The 16,317-nt window shown below is 37.9% G+C and overlaps 1 protein-coding gene and 1 pseudogene across 1 annotated transcript; both read right to left on the bottom strand.

The window, feature by feature from the left end:
• Nucleotides 1-4,536: 4,536 nt before the first annotated feature.
• Nucleotides 4,537-8,708, bottom strand: LOC144642318 (astacin-like; annotated as a pseudogene).
• Nucleotides 8,709-12,904: 4,196 nt separating this feature from the next.
• LOC144642317 (blastula protease 10-like) lies at nucleotides 12,905-16,088 on the bottom strand. The gene is made up of 5 exons (XM_078501283.1): nucleotides 15,585-16,088; nucleotides 15,034-15,154; nucleotides 14,399-14,502; nucleotides 13,726-13,797; nucleotides 12,905-13,128 (listed from the first exon to the last, which is right to left on the bottom strand). Exons 1-5 carry the CDS (start codon nucleotides 15,718-15,720, stop codon nucleotides 12,905-12,907), a joined length of 657 nt encoding a protein of 218 aa, XP_078357409.1. The 5' UTR covers nucleotides 15,721-16,088.
• Nucleotides 16,089-16,317: the final 229 nt, after the last annotated feature.

Genomic DNA, 16,317 nt, shown 5'->3' with positions numbered 1-16,317 from the left:
CCGTTATGACGCCGGAAATCCAGCTCACGCATACTATACCCCGTGACTCACGCAAACCTCCGACTTACGTGCTACTACAGTCATTCCTTTCTAAACATTTTTTTTTGACCACCACCGTACCTTTCTACCCAAAAAACTCATGAAACCGCCCGGTTTTAACCTGTTTTAACCTTTCAAAAATTAGAGCGTTCGAAACTAAATAAGATCCGTAATCACAAACAACATACAGCCGTTTACCAGCACTCTTTAAAACTCCTGAAACCCTTCAAAATCAGGCAAAATAAATCTTTGAAATAACCTTTATCAATGTTTCTTATTTTTTATTCAGTTCTATAAAATGCCTTTCATACACTACTGTCAAACAAAAATTTCAATTTCCTCAAAGTTTCAAGACAAAAGAATAACAAATATTTCGTGCACAATGTAATTTGATTAAGCCAATATTATCACGTCTAAAAATACTTCAAGCAATTCAGTGAAAACCGGTTTTTTTTTTCGTATCAACGAAAACCACTTTCGAATAATCAATACATGAAAATAACAATAAGATCAAAAGGAAGAAAGGAACCTTTCTAATTATTTGAAGACTTTCAAAGCCGTGATATTATGCATCCAATCCGCGATAAAATTTAATTACAACAAAATCCAAGTTCTCATTTTGAATTCCATTTTTTTCAGTTGATACCTTTATCCAACTTGTGAAAAATTCTATTCAAGTTCCTATTAATACTGTACATTCCCAATGTTTTGCTCAGGTCTTAAGAAGCGTCTTACCAAATCAAACCAAATCTAAAATAATTCCAAAACATGCTGTACAAACATTCTACTCTTTGTGACAAACGACTTGACGACCAATTGTTCGAAATGAAAATCGACACAGTTCTTCCTAAATAAAAAAAAAGTTTTACGGCGGAGTCAGGCTCAAAAAATATACCGCAAGATCACACCCCCATTCATAGTCAGAAACCAGCAAACCATCTAGTTTGCTAAAAAAAACACTGCGTGACATCAATGACGTTACCTTTTTCATTTACAAAAATAACTTTAACTTGTCAACACAATGGTGAATATATCGGCCCAGTTCTCGGCCGGGTCCAGTTCTCGGCCACTTTGTGTTTAACGCGTTTTTTCACACTCCAGTTGAATCAAAAAGAAAAGGTATTTCCTTCAAACGATAGACTGATTCATGTGCTTTAAGTATCTTGACTTTGATCGTTCAATTCGATATAGAAAGCTCACACGTCGAGTTTACGCGGAGGTAGTTGTTTGTTTACGGCTCCAAATTCATGGATGTAGTTAAATTCGTATTTTATCCAAAAGCCCCCACCATACGAGCTAATTTTTGGCATGTGAAACGTAGAATAATTCAGCTTTCTGCTTTAGTTAACTTTTCGTTGAACCGTTGTATTTTTTGGTCTTAATTTACTTCGAAATTTTTTCTTGCGACGTTTGCGTATTTGCCAGTTCTCGGCCACCCTGCTCGCTATCACAGCTTAGCGCTTGGTTTTTAATATAATTTCATCTGCTGCTGCCAGAATGAAAGAAATAAATGTTTTAAAAATAAAGTTCAATCTTATCTCTAAGTTTTGAGCTGACTCTTGTCTTGTCTATTATTTCTACAACACCTAAATATTTCAAGACCTTTTCACTGCAAAATAAACCATCTAAATGCACGGGTCACACAATGCGGTTTTGCCAGAACCTGCACATAGGCAACTAGGCGCGTTAAAATCCTTCTTTTCTAAAGTAAAACAAAGCATCATAAAAATAATTTGGGATCGATATAGTATAAATAGGTTTACAGAGTGATTTTATGACTGTGAAAATTAATTGAGCATTTTTTTACAGATAATTACGCACACGCTTTTTAGTGGCTGAGAACTGGGCCAAGGTGGCCGAGAACTGGGCCCACAAATGGAGCTTTTATTTTTATTATTGCTCGGGCAAATTAATTTTTGACCGGTCGATAGCTTTACACCAAAAAGCTGAATAATGTAGCTAGCTCTGGGAGAAATTTCAAGTTCCTGCGGTTCTTCTGAGGTAAGAAATACAAGTTTACGTCAAAAGTGGCCGAGAGCTGGGCCAAGGTGGCCGAGAACTGGGCCCACAAATGGAGCTTTTATTTTTATTATTGCTCGGGCAAATTAATTTTTGACCGGTCGATAGCTTTACACCAAAAAGCTGAATAATGTAGCTAGCTCTGGGAGAAATTTCAAGTTCCTGCGGTTCTTCTGAGGTAAGAAATACAAGTTTACGTCAAAAGTGGCCGAGAGCTGGGCCAAGGTGGCCGAGAACTGGGCCCACAAATGGAGCTTTTATTTTTATTATTGCTCGGGCAAATTAATTTTTGACCGGTCGATAGCTTTACACCAAAAAGCTGAATAATGTAGCTAGCTCTGCGAGAAATTTCAAGTTCCTGCGGTTCTTCTGAGGTAAGAAATACAAGTTTACGTCAAAAGTGGCCGAGAGCTGGGCCAAGGTGGCCGAGAACTGGGCCCACAAATGGAGCTTTTATTTTTATTATTGCTCGGGCAAATTAATTTTTGACCGGTCGATAGCTTTACACCAAAAAGCTGAATAATGTAGCTAGCTCTAGGAGAAATTTCAAGTTCCTGCGGTTCTTCTGAGGTAAGAAATACAAGTTTACGTCAAAAGTGGCCGAGAGCTGGGCCAAGGTGGCCGAGAACTGGGCCCACAAATGGAGCTTTTATTTTTATTATTGCTCGGGCAAATTAATTTTTGCCCGGTCGATAGCTTTACACCAAAAAGCTGAATAATGTAGCTAGCTCTAGGAGAAATTTCAAGTTCCTGCGGTTCTTCTGAGGTAAGAAATACAAGTTTACGTCAAAAGTGGCCGAGAACTGGGCCCCATACTGTACTTTGCACCGTAAGCTTTTTTTCTCTGTCCTTCCGCCGAAGCAAAAAAACACAACCTGATTACACATTAACCCAAAAGTCGACCAAGTGTGCCTGCAACGATTTCCTGTCAAAACTAAAATGAAAACCATTGCGGTATGCGTCACCCGTAGCGGTTTTGTAGCAACCCCGAGCTATCCCCGTCTTTTTGGCCGCGCCAGGAGACTACGCTCTAGGACGACCAAAGGGTAAACCTTAAATCGGCCACGCCCGATTAAAAAGCATGCAAGTAAGACTACAAACATAGACGTTGATTAATTTATAATGTGTAAGCAAACCGCCCTTAGGAGCAGGAACTTTTGTCTAAACTTTCTGACTTGGACTTGATCAAAAGGAACGCAGGGAAAGTGGATAGTTAACATATATGCAAAGAACAAGTAAATATTCTGGTTGAATGGTACATCGGTGATCCAGGGCAGAAAAAGCAGGACACATGCTAACAATCGAGTCACTTGTGGCATAAATAGCATTTTATCTAGGACAGGAGGGGGTAAGAAAGTCGACATTTTTTCTTTGAACACATAGCAGTGCCTGGAAACGGTGCGAGTCTATGTCAATCAAGCCGTTGCTAAGAAAGACGTTACCAAAAGTTTTGCTTTCTCAGAAAAATTTAAGAGGCCGTCTTTCTGAAAAACACCCACTCAAATTCGCATCAAAAAATATTTTTGCTTGAAACTCTAGCAACTAAAGACTTTACCGAGGTTAGAACTAAAACAGATTTGATTTGATTCAAAATGCTTTTCTGACCGTGTTAGGAGCCATTAAATTTTTGCCCCTTCGGGCCCGCCGCAACGTCTGGAAAATTAGAAAAATAGGCATTTTTAGAGCCGCTGTCAAATGTTTCATTTGCATCAAACACTAATAATTTTGGTATTGATTTGTTCATGAAAATTTTTAGTTTTCTAAGAATGTAGCAACTTTTCTTTCGATTAATCTGGAAATGCAAAATCAAGGATATAATGACCACTACTGATCGGCATTGAACGAAGGTTGAAAAATGAACATTTTGGCGGATATCTCTAGTACGGAATTCCGTGCAGACCTGAGACTTGGACACGTTGACTATCTAGTTATTTTCTACAACCTGCAAAATTCTTAATTTTTTTTACTCAATATATAGTTTTGGATTTATTTTTTAGCAGTGCGTGACAGTAGCGTTACTGGCGTGACATTGAAAACCAGCAATGCGCCAGCTTGTCAACAAATATATATGTCACATAAAAATTTAACAGTTGGTACTCATCTACACGAGCAACAAAATTGCACGTGTTAACTTGCCTGCATGCTTGACAAAAGCGAAGTTTCAGGTTTTTTTCTCTTCAGACGCGTGCAAACAAGGTACTTTTGACCACATTAAAATTTTTAGAGGAATTTTCAAAACTTAAAGCCATGCGACATAAAACGTTACGCTATAGAAAGGCCTCCTGAGAGGAAACAAAATTTGTAAATCCATCACTTGGAAAAATACAAACTTGTACATTTTATCTAAATTTCTATTGAATAGCCAAAACTCCATACGATGTTTTCTTTAAGCTTTAAACTGGCAACTTTCATTGAAATAGCTGTAGATAAAAGAAAAACAAAATAGAACAAAAAAATTTTGCTATCGTTCAATGTTATTTATTTCTTATTGCATTCATAAAACAGGTTCATTTGTTTGACATCCATTGGACTGAGATGTCTCCGCTGACCGATGGATGCGCCGTTCTTGGCTCTGATGGTAGTCTGCCATGGCCACTTAGCAAAGTCTCGCTTTCCGTAATGCATTATGGATCCGTAGTCATACGGGACGCCAAGACTGTCAATACTCCCGTGGCTGTATTTCTTGAAGTTGTGCTTCTGGTCTTGTTTGGCAAGAAAACGTATGGAAAAATATCAATATCCAAATACTAATAACCGGTTACTACTGTACTTGGCCGAAATGCATTAACACTTGACACGGCAGGATTACTTAACACAGGGTCCCAAAGAGGTTTAGGGCTCCAGGCCCAAAGAATCCGGGCTCCAAGGCTCTGGACCTCCTAAAATTTAGGGCTTCGGGCTTTCTAAAAAACATTCCCAGGGCTCCATGATCTGCAGCAAAGGGCTCCAAGTTACAAAATAATGGGCTCCAGGCTCCACAGCGAAAATGTTAGGGCTTAATTACACTAAAACAATTTGTTTCCTTCCTACCAATGTGGTCCGGGTTCGATTGCCGGAACCGGCGTCATATATGTGGGTTGAGTTTGTTGCTGGTTTTCCTCCTTGCTCCGAGGGTTTTTCTCCGGGTTCTCCCGTTTTCCTCCCTCCACAAAAACGAACATTACTAAATTCCAATTCGATCTAGAATCGGTGGGATAACAAAAAGCCACTATGTGGAAGATGCCACTGTAAATTTCCATTAAAAAACAATTACCTACATGCAATGTGACTACTTCAACTCCATAACCGTTAGCTACGTCTTACCTTCTTTGATATTGTCCCAGACAATTTCAACGTAGTTATCACGGTCGGGTCGACTTTGCTCATGCCAGAATCCTGGAAGAAAAAGAGTTAACAGTTAATTAGAAAAATACCTAGTTAATTCTTTATTAGTCAGGCTAATTGGTGCAGTTAATAGAGCTGTTTTGATTGGCTGTCAATCGTAATACATAGTAATGCCTGACCGCGTTTGGATGATCAACCTTCTTTAATGACCACTTCCTATTAAAGCACATTCTTTTGAAGAGATGATTTATGCAATCAGATCAGAATTCAAAGTTAGGTTCCAGAAATACAATTCGAGGTGACTTGTGGGGCCTTGAGGCCTTGAGTTGGTTTCCTGGAAACTATCCTCGAATTTTGATTTGATAGTTGATCTCAGGAAGGATTACATTATTAGATAGTGGCGGCACTTTTGGTTCTTCGTGCTAAGATGGGAATGGGTCGCTCAAAACGGCTACACTGTGCTAATTGTGCCAATACAAGTAATAAAAAATATTTTTTGACAAGTTTCAGCTGGCAATAGGCAGACCAGTTGGCTATTGGTTTCGGCCGAGGAAGTGAGCATGGTAAAGCCGTTTGTTAAACCCAGAAAATGTTCAGAGCAGTGGTTGATCTATAGTAGAGGGGCCGGGGAAATACCCTTTTTTGAAAATTCTAAAGCTCAAAGATCTTTAACAAAGGGCATGAAAAGTAAAAAACGTTACCAAGAGCATGCCCAATCTCGTGAACAGCTATTCCATGGAAGCCACAACCAAAGCCAAGTGAAATCTGCTGCTTTCCTCCTGTCTTTCCAACATATGAATAGCAACTAAAAAAGAAGTGCATACCAAGATAGATTTTGTCAAAACACTGCTTGTTTCCGAGTTCACACATAATTTTTATTTCAGACTTCCTTCAGTTTACTAAGTCACTAGAACGTGTTATGTTACGTGGCGGGGTAAATAATCAAAGAGACCTTTAGTTCTTCAATAAAATAAGCTTTACATCTAAATATATTTTCCCTTTCATGGGCAGCACGCTTGCGATCGTGGTTAACCAGCGAGAGAACTGATCATATAAGCGGTTTTGTTTCTTTTTGTCTGATGTCAAAGTAATAGTTTATATTTCAGCTGCAGTGATTCGTGAATTTCTTCTTCTTCTTCTTCTTCCTGGTAACTCAGAACTCGTAGTTGTTATAAATAATAAAATAAACACAATATGGAGTAACTTATTAACTCGTATGAAGTAAGAGTTTACTCAGGATTTTTCCCTGAAAAACTAAACAATGGGTTAGTGTACCAAAGACGAAAACCTCGTGTTTTGCATATAATCGTTAACGACCACAACAAAACAATTTTACCCTTTTCCAACAAAGAATTCTATATAATCCTTCTCAGTTGTCCTCTTCACAAATTTGATGCACGTCTTTTCTTCCCATTCTTTCATGGCGCTGAGAATTGCTCGTCGCTTCCAGAATTTATCTGTATGATTAGAAATTAACGATTAATTCAGTTTGTTTGTTTCAACTTGAACTTTTATTGAAACTACAGCAAGGGAACAATTCATTCACCATGGCATTTTATCAAATGTTTAGCATAATTATTTGATGTATTAAAATACGCGTATGATGTACCTGCGCTACTGTCTAAAGTATAGGGGACAATTCCCCCAGGCCATTTACGCCATTTTGACAATCCTCGTGCCCCGCCAGCGTTATTAGGATCCATTCCGTTCTCGGCGGCTTGAATCTGCTCCTCCGTCAGTAACAGATCTCCCTCAAATAAATGCACTGCAGAAGTATCTAAGAAGAAAACAGTGAAGAGAATACGATTAGGAACCATGGGAACCACTAGTCTGACTGACTGACTGACTGACTGACTGACTGACTGACTGACTGACTGACTGACTGACTGACTGACTGACTGACTGACTTTCCCGCAAGTAGATGATAAAGAACTTCAATTTGTGCCGGAGATGAACACGCATCATTCCCAGACATATATTAAAACCTTGTTTACGCTTTTGTTTTTACTCGCGTTAGAGTTACAATTACAACCATCTCCCCTTTTTTGCTTAAAGCATTCATTGTCACCTTTTTTTGCATTTTTAAGTTCTTCATTCTAATAACACAAGGGACAACGTTTTACAAGTTAATATATTTTGTGACTAAAACGTTCAGTAAAAATTCTTTAAGTCAGTGTCAATTTTTAACTATGCCTGGCTGCAAACCAGATAATTTTAATGTAACAAGATAATGGCTGAGTAAAATAACTGGTCATTAGGACCGACTGACCAAAACTTTGATTGAGAGTTTTTCTTTCGCATTTCGTCAGCAACCGCTGTCTATCACTAGTAGTAATAATAAAACCTTAATTTAATTAAACACGATCTAGTATTGGTAGCTGTACTAGTAGAACCAGTAATACGCTCAAAGCATAGGCGTACGAGGCGGGAGGGCGAGGGGGGCTGCAACCCCCCAGTGCCAAACTTTTCGAGCAAAATGCTTAGAATTCGGGCAACGAGCTTAGAGAAAAAATGGAAAATAAGCCGACAAAACTCAACATTATGTTCAAAATGAATTACATCAACGGAAAAAGTATTGGAAATATATCGAACTCATGCTCATGCTCATGCTCGAGTTTTCTCGCAAATTCTGCGTTGCCCCTCAGTTTGATTCAGTTGCGATAAGCTCTTCCATAGCTTGAGCGTTTGGGCACGGTGGATCCAGCCGTGATGTTTTTGTCTCAAATATTAGTTCTCAGTGCTAGCTGAAAACCTTCAATGAAATGTTTTACACGCTTTTGTATAACTTTGAAGTTGGGGAAAACAATATAAATTGGCTTTCCCAAAATACTTTAATTTTTGTTGAAAACAAAGGATTTAAAAGGATTCAGCGCATTGACTGCTTCAGGCAACACCACGAAATTAATTTATAAACTATTGTTTTCTTTAAGCAAGTCGGGCAAGGTTTGTACACGACTATTTCAATACACTTTTAATCCATTTTGTATTCCTTCGTTATTCGGCATTTTACCCATGCCATTTTTTTTTTCGGGCAATAAGGCCTCCGCCCTTCCAGGTCCGAAGGTGCCCATACGCCTATATCTCAAAGTCATCCTCGTACTACTTTCTAATTAACTCCACTAAATTGATGATTTAGCTTGAATACTTATCAAATGGCAACAATACTTTTTCTACTGTATCTCAATTTACCTGTCTGAACCTGAACTAGTCAGTGGATAAGTAGGAAAACCAAAATAAGATAACGTACCTCTCTTTTCACGGTCTTCATTTTCTACAGGAAGTGCAAATGTCGAGGTTACGACCAGCAGAAAGTACAATGAACGCATCTTATCCAAGTGTAATGAAACAACAGAACTTAATAACTATCAAAGATGGATCGGCTAATTCTTCACAGCAAAGAACATTCGTTTCAGCTTTATATTGGACAGGAAGACAACAATTCTATTGTTTTTTAGCAATGTTATTTCAGCTGCACAAACAGATTTATGAATAAACTTTGGAAAACCGGCATAATGTATTAGCATCACAAACAGGACTGGTGAGTAAACTCTGCTAAGATTTGTAAAGCGACCATAAAAGCAAAGATTATCAAATAAAACGTTCCGGCTTCTGTCATCTCGGCTTTAAATTTACTTTGCACCTTTAAATTTTACTCAGCTGTTTAACTTTTGTTTAGATGTAAGTTTCTGTGACTAAATATTTAACTTTTTTGTAAATTTGTTTCTCCTGTGCCAAACTACCAAACGCTGTCATTGGTGAAAGGTCATTTCCCGAAATAGAACTGAACACAGTTTTTCAACTAATCTTTGCGTACTGGTTACCTTAAATTTTGAAATAAAAAGGGTGTCATCTTATTCGTTTAGGAGCAGAAAGACCTTGACTATACTGATAACTCGAAATCATTAATAATAATTCATTTGCGAGTACTTGCAAAGTTCACGTTTCCCGGAGATATATATTTTTTCAAACACTGAAATTGATATGTTATTATTTAGAAAAAACAATTCACGGTCTTCATTTTCTATAGGCAGTGCAAATGTCGAGGTTACGGCAAGCAGAAAGCACAATGAAAGCATCTTATCCAAGTGTAACGAAGCCACAGTACTCAGTTAATAACTATCCAAGATTGACCTAAGGCTTCGCAGCAAAGAATAGTTGGTTTCAGCTTTATATCGGGCAGGAAGACAACAATTCGAATATTTTTAGCAACGCTGGTTCAGCTGCACTAACATATTGATGAAAGAACTTGGAAAAGCCAACAGAAATTGTTAACATCCCAAACAGGTGATTAAACTCCAGAATAAGCTCTACTAAAATTTGTAAACCGACCACAAAAGGTGAGATTAACAACGAAAACAGTGCGGCTTCTGTCATTTCGGTCTTCAGATTTACTTTTTATCTGTTGACTTCGTTTGATTACTTGTTACAGTTAAATCCCGATAACTCGAACCTTCAAGGGAAATCGAAAAAGGTTCGAGATTTCGGGAGTTCGAGTTATGGAGGGTAAAACTAGTAAGAAAATGAACTGAAGGGAAGTCGAAAAAGGTTCGAGTTACGGGATTCAACTGTATCAAAGATAAAGTGCCAATCTAACAAGCTCTGTCCTTGGAAAAGGTCATTTCCTGAAATACGGAACTGAACATAAATTCTCAGCCACACTTTGCGCGTAAACTGGTTGATAACCACTAAACTTTGAAATAGAAAGAGGGTCACAGTACTTGTTTAGGAGCAGGAGGACAATATATCACAAAGTGCATGTTTTCGGGAGTTAATTAATTTTTCCAACATTGAAATTTAAATTGTTATTACTTTATAATTAATAAAAATTTGGTTTGTATCTGATCTTAAAATCGGTTTAAAAAGGTGGTAAAAAACGTATAAAACTGAATTTTCGGTAACTCTCTGTTACCTTCATCAGAGTTAAAATTGATTCAGTTTTTGCATAATAAGTTTTTATACACCGCCGGTCTCTAGGGATGTTCCCATTGTTAAATAAACTTGTGGGAAATGCACATGCTCATTCACACAGTTAATGTCCTGGATAGAATGTAGCGCTTCTAGGAATAGGCGTTGTTGCCTATTGTTGACATTTCTTTCTAAAATTTCTACATAATCCGGATGAATGTCATGGTCTGTTGTTTCCGCGTGAAATCTTATTGCGCTTTCGTTATTAGATCTTGTGCCAGGCTTGTGCTCTGCGCCGCGCGAATTCCATGATCTTTTGCTCTCTCCCACATAGGCAAAATCACATGTTTTGCATTTGACTTTGTACACAATTCCCTTGATCTGATTTGTGGCGGGGCGGTCTTTTGGTTTCTTAAAGATACTGCCCAATGTTTTAACAGGCTTGAAAGTGGTTCTTATGTTTTCTCTGCTAAGCACACATCGAACTCTCTCGGAAACACCCTTTATGTAAGGGATTGAAGCGTAACCCCTTGTACTCTCTTGACTTTCTTGGTGTTCTGGCTGTATGGTTTCTTGAGCCGAAACAAGGCAACGATCGATGAAACTTTGGGGGTATCCGTTGACTTTAAGGTTACCGATTACTTGTTGTTTTTCGCTCTGTTTCCGCTCAGAGGTCGAGGGAAGATATTTGGCACGGTCCATTAGTGTCTTTACTACAGCTCGTTTGCTTTGCGCGGGACTATGCGACTCGAAGGCAAGATATTTGTTTGTGTGCGTGGGTTTCCTGTACACGCCCACTTCCACTTGACCACTCGCAGATACCGTGTTACTTGTACCAGGAAAGCTATGGTTTGGCCTTCCGCGCCTGTAGTTGGCATTTCTATCCACCTTGTTAAACCGATTTTAAGATCAGATACAAACCAAATTTTTATTATGTCAAACACTGATCGCCGTAATAACATCTACTTTATAATTCATTTAATAATATCTCCTTGAAAAGAAGTTGGAAGGGAAAAGAGAAATCAAACAACTTACTATCAAAGTCAATTAGATATCTTACCGTAAAATTTCCCTTACCCCCCCCCCCCCCTTCATGACTTTTTATGACTTCTGAACCTAAAAACGTACTGCGATCAGCACTGCCGTGACTTGTTTTTTTTTTTTTTCTGTTCCGCTTATAAACTCCCCTCCTCCTCCTCCCCCCTCCCCCCCGGATATTAGCCCCTCCGTGTATAAGCCCACCCAAAAGTCAGTTCTAAGTTGTATAAGCCCATGCAAGGCTCATAACCGAAATATCACGGTATATGAATTATTCAATATACAGTAGAACCCCGGTAACTCGAACACAGATAACTCGAACAACCCCTGCTAACTCGAACAAACTTCCATTTCCCTTGGATTTGAACCCACCTTTCAGTCTTATTCAATCGACCCCGATAATTCGAAGCCCTGCTAACTCGTACTGTTTTTCGTTTCCCTTCAGAGTTCGAGTTACCGGGGTTCTACTCAACAGTAACTCTAAATTACTTAAGTAAGTTGCTGTCGGGAACAGCCGTTAGTCTCCCAGAAGGAATTCCACATAAGACAATTGCCGACTACGTGAATTACAGTTAAAAGAAATTTCAAGTTTTTCATCAGCCACCATCAATTCAGCATCTTCACTTGTCATGCGTTTGATTGACTAAAGGCCACGAGCTTCCAAATCTATAGAAGAAGAACTGTTCTTTGGCTTATATTTTTCTATTCTAAAGGGGAAATGAGAACCTTTTGTTTCGTGTTAGTACACAAAATCCAGGAATTAAAATATGTAGGTTACGAGGAGTAACTGTGCACCACAAAAATTCTTGCTTTGATTAAGATGTTTATATTGTCATTGTTATACTGTTTGTATTGCTTAAGCGTTTGTATTGTAATTTTCCAAGAGAGATGCGTATTCTTGAAAAAGAAACAACAAAATAACAGCAGATCTCTTTCTCCATCGTATTTTTTAATATTTGTTTTTGCGTTCATAAAAGTTTGTCTGGCTCCCCTGTGTACTAGACATGACAACCGCGAAGGTTCACGTTTTCTTTCTCTTCAGACAAGTGACCACACTGAATTTTAGAAGAATTTTCAAAACTTAAAGTGCCCCTGTGATCAAATTTTTGATTTTCATTTTGTTACACTTCCGTGTACAATTAGACATTCTTACTCATCCTGCCAATTTTCAATCCATTACGAACACCAGAAGTCGTTTTATTTTAACATTTATTTCCGAGAATGTACGGCCGCCATTAATCAGCCTTGTTCCAAGGCTTGGTTGCGAATAGGGAGAAAGTGACGTCAAAGGCTCCAAAATACCTCACGGGTTAAAATTATAACAAAAATAAATATTGAAAATCGCGCGAAAAGCAACAAAAACTTTGGACTTGTTTTTCGTGCAATTTACTATGCTGATTGTTATTATAATTTCAACCCGTGGGGTATTTTTGGAGCCTATGACGTCACTTTCCCCTAATTCATTCCATACGATCTTTTCTTTTCTTTCAAAGGTTTTAACCCAGACAACGTTAATTAAAACAACTGTAAAAAGAAAACACAATAGAACAAAATACAATTTTTTAGCGTTAAATGTAATTTATTTCTTACTGCATTCATAATACTTGTTCATTTGTTGAACATCCAGAGGACTGAGATGTTTCCGCTGACCGATGGATGCGCCGTTCTTGGTTTTGATGGTAGTCTGCCATGGTAGCTTAGCAAAGTCTCGCTTGCCGTAATGCATTATGGATCCGTAGTCATACGGACTGCCAAGACTGTCGATCATTCCGTGGCTGTATTTCTTGAAGTTGTGTTTATTGTCTTGTTTGGTAAAAAAAAAAGATGGAAAAATATCAATATCCAAATACTAATAACAGATTACTTTTTGGCTGAAATTTATTTTCATTTGACACGGAGTGATCAGTCTAGTGATAAATCTATATAATCAAGTTGTTTTCTTTTCTTGTTTATTAAAGAAAAAAGATGGTTACAAGATCAATAGAGAGTCAGACAAAAAATACTGTATTAAGAACCTTCTACACCCTCGATCTCTCTTTTAAACCTCCCTCCCCCCCAGTAAAAGCATAGGGCAGAAATGTTTTCAGTATTGTTTCGTTTCTTTCTGACTTCATTATAATGTTTAAAAAAAAAAGTGAATGGGGGGAGGTAATGCCCTTCAGCCCCTACCTCTCCTCTATTGTTACATCACGCTCGAAATCCATTATGAGCTACAATCCATCATGAGTTAAATAACATCTCCATTTTTAAATGTTTTAAAAAACATTTAACATTTTACATTTTTATTTGTTTTAAAAACAAATGAACCATTACCACCGTTTGCATTGATACGCGATTTTTCAATTCAAATCGCCCGCGGAAACGTATCAATGCAAACGGTGGTAATTACGTCTTACTTACCATCTTTGATATTGTCCCAGATAATTTCCACGTAATTGTCACGGTCGGGTCGACTTTGCTCATGCCAGAAACCTGGAAAAAATTAGGTCAGCAAAAAATACACCAAAATGCTGCAGTGTATACAAAGTCTACAAAACACTTGATGATGTAGATAAAAGAACAGAGGAACAATAATTAAGGCATGTTGGTCCTCCTTAAATTCATTCTCGTCCCCAGAGCCACTGGCATTTTGGCCGCAGAGCAGCCTATTCCTCTTAGCCGGCGGGGCCTAAGCGCGAGAAAGAGTTGGGTCTGGTTGATCTGAGCTGGTTGGAATAATAAATACTAGAATGATAAATACTAGAAATAGAATATAATTTTTTAAGAATTCTAGCAACCAGAAGAAAGACTAGAGGGATATATAACTGTCTATGGAGTTGAACTTGGTACTGCCATACTTAACTTCGTACTGCCATATGTTAACGCCAGAAAGTCATCAGAACAGAGCAGTGGTTGATCCAGCAGAGGTCGCCTTTTTATCGAAATTTATAAAGACTTAAGTGAAAGGTCGAAACTTTTACGACTCTCCCTCCCCCTTCCCCCCTCCCCTTCGATCCCCCACCTCTCACTTCGTCTCCCCTGCTTCTTAGATGAATAGATTTTGAATCAGAAGCATTCAGAATTAAACACCTACCAAGAGCATGCCCAATCTCGTGAACAGCTATTCCATGGAAACCACAACCAGAGCCAAGTGAAATCTGCTGCTTATATCCGGTCCTCCCAACAGACGAATAGCAACTAGAAAAAGCAAAAAGCGTTCAACTACTGCTATCTATCATTTTCTCTCATTAACTAAAATGGAAGGAGTTACGTCGCATGATAGATTAAAGAAACAAAAGATGTCCATGGTTCTTTACTAAACAAAACAAAAAAAAGATGCAAATCCAGATGCATTTTCCTTTTAAGGGTAATGCTCCATTACGAACGAGGGTTTTGCTAGCTCGTTTTGCGGACTTAAAAACGCGAAAACATGTACTAAAGAATATAATTTATACATCTATTGCCACTAATAAATATGGAAATGAAACAAGAAATACTTTTCTTTGTTTTCCCTGTTGACGAGTGTTGCCTAATATCACAGCGTTAATAATATTTCAGGCTGAAAACGTTAAAAAATTGCAAAAGTCTGGCAGAACTAAAATATTCACAACGTTTCTTATTCAACTGTACGGAATAACTCTTGAGCACCAAAACTAGCTGGTTATAATGATTTTTACCATGAATCTCTTAACGATGGTTATTTTTGACGTGCTAAAGACGCAACCGTACCCTTTTCCAACAAAGAACTCTATGTAAGCCTGTTCAGTTGTCCTCTTCACAAATTTAATGCACGTCTTCTCTTCCCATTCTTTCATGGCGCTGAAAATTGCTGGTCGCTTCCAGATGCTATCTGCAGGGTAAGAAAGCAGCGATATGCTTAGAAAAACTTAGGTACGTTGATAAGGAGAGAGCATGTCAATTAATCTCAGACAGTATAGAGAGTTAAAATAAAATTAAGAAAGATGAAGAAAGAGTATAATAATGAAAGTATAAATGTTTTGAGTGTTTTAAATAAATAAACAAGATAAACGATTAATCACATGATTGTTCTCTTCCAATTTGAAATAACATAAAATTAATATAATTTTTTTTACACGTGCTTGTCAAGAAAACATGCATTCTCTTGTGCCGATCAAGCTGCACTCAATTTGAATCAGAATATCTGAGATAAAATAATACATGACATGTAAATAAATACTTAGTGTATTTACTTTCTGTTACTCACTTTTCATGGCAGTTCATCAAATATGTTACCAGTTTAATATTTGTATATTGTTTACCTGCGCTTTCATGTAAAGTATAAGGGACGATTCCTCCAGGCCATTTACGGCGTTTATACAATCCACGTGCTCCTCCAACGTTATTAGGATCCATTCCGTTCTCGGCCGCTTGAATCTGCTCCTCGGTCAATATCATATCTCCCTCAAACAAATGCACTGCAGAAGTATCTGTAAATCGAGAAAACAGCGAGCAGAATGCGATGAGGAACCATGAGGATCACTGGTCAGCAAGACCATCTCTTATGCATAAAACAAGAATGTGATGCCCTTATCTTCTGTTTCAAAACGAGTCTTCGTACAAAAAGTTTCATACATTAAAATGAGTTTGATTTGCATGAAAATGAACGCGCAGGCTAAGCTCACTTCTACTGATATCAATAGTTAGTACCTTATTCTTACTTATTTTCACGAGTACTTTATTTCGCGAAAATTCATGAGCCGAATTTCGCGAGTATTCCTGTTTTAAATTGCAAGAAAATTTTATAGATCAAAAGTGTATTAAATTTCGCGAATTTGTCAGTGTCCCCGGAAATTACAAAGGTCTGGCTCAATGTATCTACAAGGAGCCTGCAAACGGAAACAGTGACTGTAATCAAGACGTTTTTGCCGATTTATAGCTGAAGAAAACAGTAATCAGAGGAAGGCAGTGCTGCTAGTCGAAAACCAGACGGAAAGATATTTTCAAGGGTAGATATTTGCAGTTACAAACATTTAATATCTTTATTTTTCTAAT

The sequence above is a fragment of the Oculina patagonica genome, chromosome 2, assembly GCF_052425735.1.
Source record: "Oculina patagonica isolate OP01 chromosome 2, crgOcupat, whole genome shotgun sequence".
In the NCBI taxonomy this organism is placed as follows: Eukaryota; Metazoa; Cnidaria; class Anthozoa; order Scleractinia; family Oculinidae; genus Oculina; species Oculina patagonica.
The sequence above is the reverse complement of the archived record's forward strand: the minus strand, read 5'-3'. Positions and strand labels throughout refer to the sequence as shown.

Coding starts and splice junctions, on each gene's coding strand:
- LOC144642317 (XM_078501283.1), bottom strand. CDS start 15,720: ATGATATTGACCGAGGAGCAGATTCAAGCGGCCGAGAACGGAATGGAT. Junction 15,155..15,584: donor TACTTTACATGAAAGCGCAG/GTAAACAATATA, acceptor CTTACCCTGCAG/ATAGCATCTGGAAGCGACCA. Junction 13,129..13,725: donor CTGGGACAATATCAAAGATG/GTAAGTAAGACG, acceptor TTACCAAACAAG/ACAATAAACACAACTTCAAG.